Here is a 10,855-nt window from a genome sequence, read left to right as displayed (position 1 = left end):
TAGTATTGGGACTTATAGTTCTTGTATCAGCTTTATTTAAACTCTATCGGATATTTGTTTTATTTGAGAAAAAAAATCATTATCCTGACTTGATACACATGCAAATATGTGTTACATTCACACACATCGTTTTCTTTTTACATAACAAGCAATCTTAAGTGAGAATAAAACACGCATTGCAAGCAAAACAAATACACAGTCATTGTTTTTCTCTTTTTTTCTATGCAAATTAATACGGCATACCGTATATCGTTTCAATTTGTTTGTTTAAATTTACGGAGCTAATATTCCCTACTGGTGTTAAATATATTGAAGGTATTTATAGAAGATCTTTGCTGGACTTCTGGTATCAATGCATTATAGCTGTCAATATAAATTAGTCGCATTTTATTTTTTAAAGATATAAGAAAAAAGATAAAGACCAACTAGTTCTTCATTACTCAGATATGGTCATCTAGCATATGAATATTAAACAACATTTTATAAATTTCATACGTCGGAAGCGCTTACCTTAGTTTACCTTCATCAGGAACGCTCAAATCTGTATGTTTGAATGCAAGAGATGTATGAGAACCGAAACCGTTGTCAAGCTGTAAATCCAAATTAACCAATGGCCTGTTTGATTAGTTCTACATAATATAGGTTCATCCATGATGTAAAAATCAAAGAAATTATAAAGCCAAATGAAGATCGAAGTTGAACAACTTCGGAAATAAAAAGTAAAAATATTGTGACAAATCTGCCATAAGCAATCTCCGATTATGTTTCGAATGATTATAGATATTTTCAAAACAAAATAAGCATATCAATGATATTTCTTGTCAACAAAAAAGGGACCAAACCTTTAACACAAGCGGTAACGACCCACATTGTGTCTAAAGTACCCCGACAATATCTAATTTCAAGTACATGTAACCATTATGGTGACAGAAAACTTAATATGGACAATGAGGAATGTAGTATTTCTGTTTGTTTGAAAATAAGGAGATTGATTGTCAAAGAGACAAATATTTACCAAAGTTCAATTGAAGTTTATTTGTTACATTTATGAAACTTTTTGCTTTATTGATTGAATATATATTTTGTACAAATAAATAAATCCCCATTATCTATGTCTTTGGGTGTTCCGTCACCGTAATGTTATTAGATACTATCGAATCCAAATATGTTTCACCTAGGTGTTTTAGACATAGTGAACAAGTGGTTGCAAACTATTAACAAAAGTTATCAGACCTATAACTAAGTACCCAAGGATAATCATGAATTGCGTTTGAATCACAACAGTTAAAAATGCTGCATCACTAACGAAGTTGAGGAACATAGTAAACCAAAATATGATTCTATAACATGATAATTTCAGCGTTTTGAATAATGTGTTTTGCTTCTTTATCTTAATCAGCTTTCAATCCATGTCTTCCAAATCCATGTCTTAACGACGCATTGTGTGAAAGTCAGGAGTACGGTTACTATTGTAAATGTAAACAGGGTTACAAAGGAAAGAACTGTGATGAAGGTAAATTCTTTTAGACAGTCCTCAAAACTTATTTCTCCAACGTTTAAACTGTTATGGGTGGATATCTCCCAGATTGGCAATTATACGAACTTAACTTTAAATATATGAATATCAAAATGGATATTCAATTTCCATCACACAATTTAAACATTCAAACTTATTTAGTTGTTCAGTTTAAAGTTGATAATTCTATATGACTAAGACCGTTAGTTTTCTCGCTTAAATTGTTTTACATTGTCTTTTCGGGCCTTTTATAGCTGACTATATGTGGTATGGGCTTTGCTAATTGTTGAAGACCGAACGGTGACCTATAATTATGAATGTTTGTGTCATTTTGGTCTTTTGTGGATAGTTGTCTCATTGGCAATCATACCACATCTTCTTTTTTTTGGTTTTCAACGTACTCTAACATTCCAAATAAATGTTTCTTGTTATCTCTCTTTGGTCATTTACCATGCATATTAAACTCACATCGTTATTTTGACGTACGTTATATGCCTTAACTTTTATTTGTGAAGTTGTGTTTGTCTCCCTTTCTCCATCTAGTTCAAATCCGATTTTGTGCAAGTGTAATCCATGATATAGAGATTTTTTCACTTATATTTGAACTTACGAACAGGAAAAACTGTCATCGCAGGATACACATGTATATTTTAATCACTACACAATTTCTTTACTAATCTGTCTGGGTTCAAAGAGTATAGTTACACAATTTTCGTTTTAGACCTAAGGTGGTACCTAATACTACAGGGAGATAACTCTGTAAAATCAGCTAAACGTTTTAATAACGTTGTGTTTTGATGGAATAGTAAGCTTCTCAGTGATAAAAATAATTGTTTGTCAAACTGTTATATAACCAGTGTAATTTTTCTGATAAAGCGTTTGGTTCAAAATTTTTGAAATTTTTATATTTTTGTCAAAGGGTTAAAGTAAATAATTTGTCAAATTTTTATGAAAATTAAACGACTCAAATTAATTTTAGTAAAGGTGTTGGGTACCACCTTAAATCTTAGTAAACACCAATGATTGTATCATGTATATAAAACCACAAACGAAGATTTGCCATAGCATTATTTGGTTTTGATAAGAGGTATATCAATGTTAGAAGCGATAAGTATAAAGTTTAATTTACTTATGTTGAAGGATTGTTCTAGAAAATTAAAGTGATTAAAACACTCAGGTTTCTTTTAACGCAGGGATATATTACATGAGGCAGAAAACATAACACATTTAACATCACTGTTAATAATATTTTATGATAAACAATTGAATGATTTCACTTATTTAGTTTTATTTCAGCTTTAGACCAATGCCATCCAAACCCTTGTAAACACGGAGCTGTATGTTGGAATATAGTAAATGATTACGATTGCATATGTAAATCTGGTTACCAAGGACGGGACTGTGAAATAGGTTATTCTTATAAATAAATATATCATCGTACAAACAGATGTTCTTTATATTGTTATTATAGCTTTCTGCATTTCTTGTTTCTTTTTCTCAAAAATTCCTAAACGAAAACTGATTCGGAATTAACCAGTTAAAAACATTTATTCGGCATAGAATATTTATTTTTAGTATATGTACACAATGTAACGGTAAAATCTTTGTCATATGACGTCAAGAAACACATATTTGTGACCAAATTTTTCTACAAATCTATAAACTCGTTCGCCAAGCCCATGTCTGTCCTGACGTTTTGAAATTCAGTGAACGTAATATATAAATATTATAAATATTATAAATACGGCTATATAAATATTTTGATATGAGCGTCACTGATGAGGGTTATGTAGACGAAACGCGCGTCTGGCGTACTCAATTATAATCCTGGTACCTTTGATAACTTTTTACACCAATGGGTCGATGCCACTGCTGGTGGACGTTTCGTCCCCGAGGGTACCATCAGCCCAGTAGTCAACACTTCGGTGTTGACATGAATATCAATAATGTGGTAATTTTAATAAATTTCCTGTTTACAAAATTTTGAATTTTTCAAAATACTAAGGATGTTCTTATCTCAGGCATAGATTACCTTGGCCGTATTTGGCATAACTTTTTGGAATTTTGATCCTCAATGCTCTTCAACTTTGTACTTGTTTGGCTTTATAAATATTCTGATATGAGCGTCACTGATGAGTCTAATGCAGACGAAACGCGCGTCTGGCGTACTAAATTATAATCCTGGTATCTTTGATAACTTTTTATATATATATATTATTGGTAAAACATTTAGTCAGGGATTTCATTACCCCAAATTACTTATCTTATTCTTCCATATATACATAGATTTAATGTAGGAGTTTTGTTGCACCTGTAGAACACTTATATTAAACGAAATATCACATCCTAATTATTACGGACCCGGAAATTTAAATACAATTCGGGTCAACTTATGGATCATTTAAATGAACTTGTTCAAAAAGGTTATTATTCCAAAAATCCAAATAGATCTCCGAACGGAAATTGTTTTGCTCGTGTGGATATTGTTTTTGCTTTCAGTAAATTAACTTAATATTAGTTTTAACATACTTTCTTGTCGATACCTCTGAGCATTTGCAAAATGTCATGTTCCCCGCTGTTTGTTTATGACGTCTTCAATAAAGGCCATTAGATGTTTATTGTGTACTTATCGATAGTTTAGCCTAAGATGCATGATCTTTTTTTTAATTTTTTGTTACTAGGAGTCAGTAACGGTGAGTAATCCCCGATCTGTTATAAGTGTTCTTATCTTGTACTTTACGCCAATATCCCAGAATGGGGAGGGTTGTGCCTTCAAAACAGTTTAACCGCATCACACATGAGACTGTCGTCAACGTGGGAGGGTTAGCGCTATAAACCAGTTTTTGCCCACCATTTTCTACATTTGAAAATGCCTGTACCAAGTCAGGAATATGAAAGTTCTTGTCCATTCGTTTTTTATGTGTTTTGTTATTTGATTTTGCAATGTGATTATGGACTTTCCGAATTGACTTTCCTTTGAGTTTAGTGTGTTTGTGATTTTACTTTTTAATAATTCATTATTAGTAGTCTGAGATACCTTTTTGTTCTATGTAAAACTCCTAAATGCCAATTTGAAATCACTTAAGGTAAAACAAAATGTTTTTGTTGAACAAAAAAATGTTTGCCATGCAAAATATTGTCAGTAATCAATCTGAAAACGTGCATGTTTGTGTATTGAAGATACTTTAAACAATTTCAGGCATCACATTACAGTTATACTCATACTTCTCACGTTGAAAAACTAAATAAATTGCTGACTAAAAATGTGTCCCCAGTACACAGATGCTCCATCCGCATTATCACTTTCTATGTTCTGTGGACAATGAAAATGGGAGAAAATCTCTACTTTGGCAATACAATTAGAAAGATCATATCATAGGGAACATGTGTTCTAAGTTCCAAATTATTTTGACTTCAAATTCATCAAAAATTACCTCGACCAAAACCATTTACCTGAAAACTTTAACCTGTACAGGATAGACGGACTAAAGAACGGACAGATGAACGAACAGACAGACACACAGACCAGAAAAGATAATGCCCATAAATGGGGCATAAACACATAACCCTTCCCTTGAAGGTAACATGTTGTTCCCTTTACTTGATCTTTTGTAAAGTTGAATTATTTTTTTTAAACAAACAGTTGTACTGGATCATAGTACTCTTTACATCAATCTTAACCCCAAAACTCTAAAGCTGATAAAACTTGAATCTGATTTGAAGTCGGCACACATACATTTTACTCATGTCAAAATTATCAAAAAAAATGACAATGAAGATTTTAAAGTATGATTAGTGAAAATTTCGGTATAAAGTCTTGACTCATATCTACATGAGTGCAAAATTGTCATAAAAAAGATAATGAAGATTTCAAAGTATGATAAGTGAAAATATCAGTATAAAATCATTAATTATATCTACATGGTCGAGAAACAATGCAATTTCGAAGAAAAGGAGACAATCATCAGAAAGTAAATGGAGGAAATTAGTCAGACAATTTCTACTTCCTTATCAAGTGGTGATATTTTACTTGTTATTTCTTGTTTTTCTGACACTGCTAAAAAACATATATACAATCGGATATTTTTGGTTTCAGTTTCAAAGTTTACATCTACTGTAATTTATTCAATTGTTTTAAAGTAGATAACACTTATCCTCTTCCTGATCCTGCTGACCTTACAGAAAATACAAACCATATAAAGTCAATTACTGTCAAACCATTGACAAAATATATATGTTGTCTAAAGTTCAATGACATTTTTCGAAATGGAAAACCAAAACTTTAGAAGATAAATAGGAAAATGGAAATGAAATACTTTAAAAAGGTAAGAAATTTTTATCGCATTAATTTGATGTTTAAAAATCTTGATGTTTTTTTTTTAAATAAGGAGAGGTGACATGATTGCCAATGAGACTATTTTTTTTTTATAAAAGACCAAATGACACAGAAAATTTAACTTTCCCTAGAAATTTTAAATTAAAATATTTCATTCCAATATTACCATAACAGACACCAAGTGATAAGAAAAGCTCACTTGACCTTTTAGGTCAGCTAAGCTAAAAAGTACTTACTACTAAAAAAAATCTGGCATTGTAGTTATAATTTAAAGAGAGTTGTTGTTATCTTAAAGTAATTTAGTAGTAATTTATTTTGTAGACTAACAGTCAGAAAACGGTAGGACTGTCAACAGAGAGATGTGAATCATTGAATTATTACAAGTATCTTTGCAAAATTATCGGATCGAAAGAAGTTGTCAAAATGAGGAGATTAGCTCTAACTATTACGGACATGGGAAAGTTAATGTCATTTGGGTATCATTCAATAACTAGCGGAAGCAAGGGTGAAGGACTTGATTTCAAAAGCAGTGATTTAGATATAATGTTTATCAATTCTTCTTTTAAAGTGTATGAATCAGAAACAGAAGATGTTCTTGATCCTCGGAAAATACCATTAGTTATGTATACAGAGGAGACCCAACCATGTTTTACGCAATTACGTCTTCTAAATCATCATTCAAAATGCAACTACTTCGAGTTCTTGTTATATACTATAGTTTTAAATAATATATGGGAAAAAAATCATATTGGATGTATGCTTTCAAGTGAACAGTATAAACTGTTCTTCTTGTCTATTTCTCAACTATTAGTTGCAAATATAATGAAAATTCATGGTCCCTGTCTAACGGATATCAAAGATCTATCAGATGTTGCAATGTGCCTCAAATGCGACAAATGGATAAATCCAGCACAACCATGGATTAAAAGACCACGTACAGCATGGCCTTCAGCTAAAATTATTTCCAAAATAATATCTTGTGGAGTGTTATTTGTTCCAATTGGGAACAAAGGATCCATAAATGAAAATCTTGAATGGCGGATATCATTTTCTGTAGCAGAAAAGATTCTAATATATTCCTTCAGTCATACACAATTCTTGTGTTACGCTCTCCTTAAAGTCTTCCTTAAGGAGGTAATAGAAAAACATGAAGATTTGAAAGGATTATTGTGTTCATATTTCTTCAAAACAATGTTGTTTTGGATTTTAGAAGAAACAGAACCAAATTTATGGCGACCAGATAATATTATTCCTTGTTTTATGGCATGTCTACAAAGATTAATGTACTGTGTCAGATATTCAAACTTGTTACATTATTTTATTCCGGACAATAACTTTTTCCACTCACGGTTCGATGTAATGAACAAAAAAAAGTTAGAAACCATACTTGAGAATTCATACAAGCAAGGAATTCATTGTTTAGCGTCTTCTGAGACCTTGAAACATTGTGAAAGACAATCTTACAACAACACTCAATTTTTAACAAGTGGATATCTTAGAATAGTACACCAAACATATGCTTATTGGTCAAAATTAGATTATGTGGAGCTAATACATCTTTTAGTACACCATTCCAAAACTAGTTTATGTAGAGGTTTATTAGCTTTATATTCATCAAAGGCATGCTGGCTTGCTCCAAATACTTTAAAATATACTAGAAGATATAGCTCAGAAAACAAACACCAATACTCTAGGTACAAACACGATCTCAGTCATTTGCTGATTGGTGTACAATCAGAAGCAGTATCTGGATGGCTGGTGTTGGCTTCTTTTCTGTATGTTCATAAAAAATACTTTGCCTCGTTAAACGTTATAAATCATGTGTTGCAGAAATACACAGACAGGAGAATTTTTACGGTAAACGTAGCTTTTGCCATGTCCGCCGTACCAGAGTTCACATTCAGCCAAAAAAATGAGCTGAATCTGATGAAAAAAGAAAAACTTTATACAGTTTTAAAAACATTAACTATGGATCCTCTTCTTTTTCTCTGGATTTCTTCAATAATTCCAGAAGAATTACAACTAGATGTTACAAACAAAGATGCTTACTTCAATCCTTTACCATTTGCATATTTCCTCAATTTCTTATGTTACTATCATCTACAAGACTTTACATCATGTAGACATTATTTACAACAACTTGAATCGTGTATGTTTAACTTAGATATTTTTGCAATTTTCCCTGACGCCAGTACAGTCATTTTGATTGGCATAGCTAAACAGTTAATGGGTGAGAATTTCCTTGCTAAACTATATTTTCAAATGGCTGATGTTGCTGATGTGTATAAAATGACCAGCGCAGCAAAAAGATTATCTAGTGTTATCTGAAACTTGAATGTCAATTTAGATATTAGATTTGTCAAATATATGTATTGAGAATTATGTATAGAGAAAACAAAATTAAAGATATATTAAAAAAGGTTCTTTATAATTCAAGATAAAGCAAATGTTTCAAGTGTTCCAAATAGTTCACCTTGCAGTTGTGTGCAATGCATTCTTGATTAGACATTTCAAAATGATTTTAATCAAGCTAGTTTAAAATGAACAAACCACAAGCCTCTTACAAATATGACAATGAATGGAAAATCTGACTCCGAAAAGTGGGGTATCATAAGGCGATGAGACAGCAACCTATCAAAAACAAAACTGTACCTCCAACAATATAACTATGAACGGTAATGTTGGTATTTATAAGTCAATGAGACAGAAACTTACCAGTACATCCAACAAATATATATGACTATGGAATTAAATAATAGGTATAAGTAGATAAGGCAGCAACCTTTCAATATCACATAAGCAACACGACGGGTGCCGCATGTGGAGCAGGATCTTCTTGCCCTTCTGGAGCACCTGCGATCACCCCTAGTTTTTGGTGGGGTTCGTGTTGTTTATTCTTTAGTTTTCTATGTTGTGTCATGTATACTATTGTTTTTCTGTTCATTTTTAGCCATGGCGTTGTCAGTTTGTTTTAGATTTACGAGTTTGACTGTCCCTTTGGTATCTTTTGTCCCTCTTTTCAAAAGCTCAAACAAATATGACTATGAAAGGACATGTCAGTTAAAAGTCAATGTGGCAGCAACCTTTCAAAAACTAAAAAAAAATGACTATGAAAGGAAACAATAGGTATACACATATATATATATGTAAGTCATTGAGACAGCAACAAAACTGAACTTGAAACAAATAGTACTATTAAATGAAATGTCAGTTATAAGTCAATGAGACATCAAAATTTCAAAAACTTCAACAAATTATATGCATAGGGAAGCAAATGTCAGGTATAAGTCAACGAGACAGCAACCTTTCAAAAACTCCAACAAACAAGAATGTGTCACCAGTACATAAATGCCCCACCACATCTGCACTATCATTTTCTATATTCAGTGGACCGTGAAAATGGGGTAAATCTCTAATTTGACATAAAATTTAAAAAACAAGCTACCGAAACTTCATACAATAAGAATGTGTTCAAAGTACACGGATGCCCAACTAATTTTCCATGATGCACCACTCGCACTATCATTTTCTATGTTCAATGGACCGTGAAATTGGAAAAAAATCTAATTTCGTATTAAAATTAAAAAAGGTTATACCATAGGGAAAATGTGTACTAAGTTTCAAGTTGATTGGACTTCCAACTTCATCAAAAACTACCTTGACCAAACACTTTCACCTTAAACTCGCACTTTCATCTTCTATGTTCAGTGGACCGTGAAAATGGGGTAAAAACTCTAATTTGACATTGAAAATAGACAACAAGCTACCGAAACATCAAACAACAAGAATGTGTCCAAAGTACACGGATGCCCCCTCGCACTATCATTGTCCATTTTCAATGGACCATGAAATTGGGTAAAAACTCTAATTTGGTATTAAAACTCAAAAAGATCATACCATAGGGAACATGTGTAAAAAGTTTCAAGTTGATTGCACTCAACGTCATTAAAAACTACCTTGACCAAAAACTTTACCTGATGTGGGACAGACAGACGAACGGACGAACAGAAGGACGGACGAACAGACGGATCGACGCACAGACCGGAAAACAATATTTCCCACTACTATAGTAGGTGGGGCATAAAAAAGGACTATTAACTATGAATGAAAACATGGGTATATGCTAAGACTATGAGACAGGAACCTATTAAAACATGAAACAGATACAGACAAGTTCATTCAAAAAAGTGGCGGAAGAGGAAGAGGAAGAAGGAAGACCTACTGTTGCCTTTATTTAAGTCAAGACCATGGAAATAAGTGGTTGTTGTTTGATGCAGTATATCATATTTGTTTTATTCTTTGTTTTGTACACAAATCAGACCGTTAGTTTCCTCGTATGAATTGTTCTACAAATTTGATTTTAGTGCCTTTAAAGCTGACGGAATTGATGTTGCTCATTGTAAAGCCCGTATGATGACCCATAGTTGTAAGCTTCTATATAATGTTGTATTTTATGGATATTTATCTCAGTGGCCACCATACTGAATCTTCTTATTCTTATGTTTACAATGTAATACAGGGAACTAACAATTTTGGCAACTTTTCCTAACTCGCTCTGTCCTTATATGCACATAAAGTGACGCTAAGATTTCAACTACATCGGTAGAATCATTCATTTTGTTTTTCATATAAAAAAAATCCAACCGCCTACATAAAGTATGGCTATACAGATATGCATCCTTTAGTTCTACATACTGTCGACACATGAATTTAGGCATTGCACAGCCATGCTTTTCTGCGTCTTTTTTGACGACTTTACACTAAACTTATTCTACTAATCGAATTGAGGAAGCATGGTTTATTTTTGATATGCAATAGGCTTTTAACTAGTTTTCAGTAACTGCAAACCAACTTAATTACGCTGATACTTTTTTCGCGTTTATCCCATACTAGCCCGTTTTACGGCGATTTAATTTTCGCGATTTTCAAAGCTTGTTTTTTCAGGAAAAGATTCAAGTTTTACATATTCTCGACGATTTATATTTGCGTTATTTGTCTGCTCG

At 32.3% G+C, this 10,855-nt stretch overlaps 1 protein-coding gene across 1 annotated transcript; it reads left to right on the top strand.

The window, feature by feature from the left end:
* Nucleotides 1–5,746: 5,746 nt before the first annotated feature.
* On the top strand, nt 5,747–8,258 carry LOC134688337 (uncharacterized). The gene is made up of 2 exons (XM_063548946.1): nt 5,747–5,841; nt 6,174–8,258. Exons 1-2 carry the CDS (start codon nt 5,818–5,820, stop codon nt 8,178–8,180), a joined length of 2,031 nt encoding a protein of 676 aa, XP_063405016.1. The 5' UTR covers nt 5,747–5,817; the 3' UTR covers nt 8,181–8,258.
* The last annotated feature ends 2,597 nt before the right edge of the window (nt 8,259–10,855 follow it).

The sequence above is a fragment of the Mytilus trossulus genome, chromosome 10 (assembly GCF_036588685.1).
Source record: "Mytilus trossulus isolate FHL-02 chromosome 10, PNRI_Mtr1.1.1.hap1, whole genome shotgun sequence".
Classification (NCBI taxonomy): domain Eukaryota; kingdom Metazoa; phylum Mollusca; class Bivalvia; order Mytilida; family Mytilidae; genus Mytilus; species Mytilus trossulus.
Note: the sequence above shows the minus strand (reverse complement) of the source record. Positions and strands in the feature narration are given on the sequence as shown.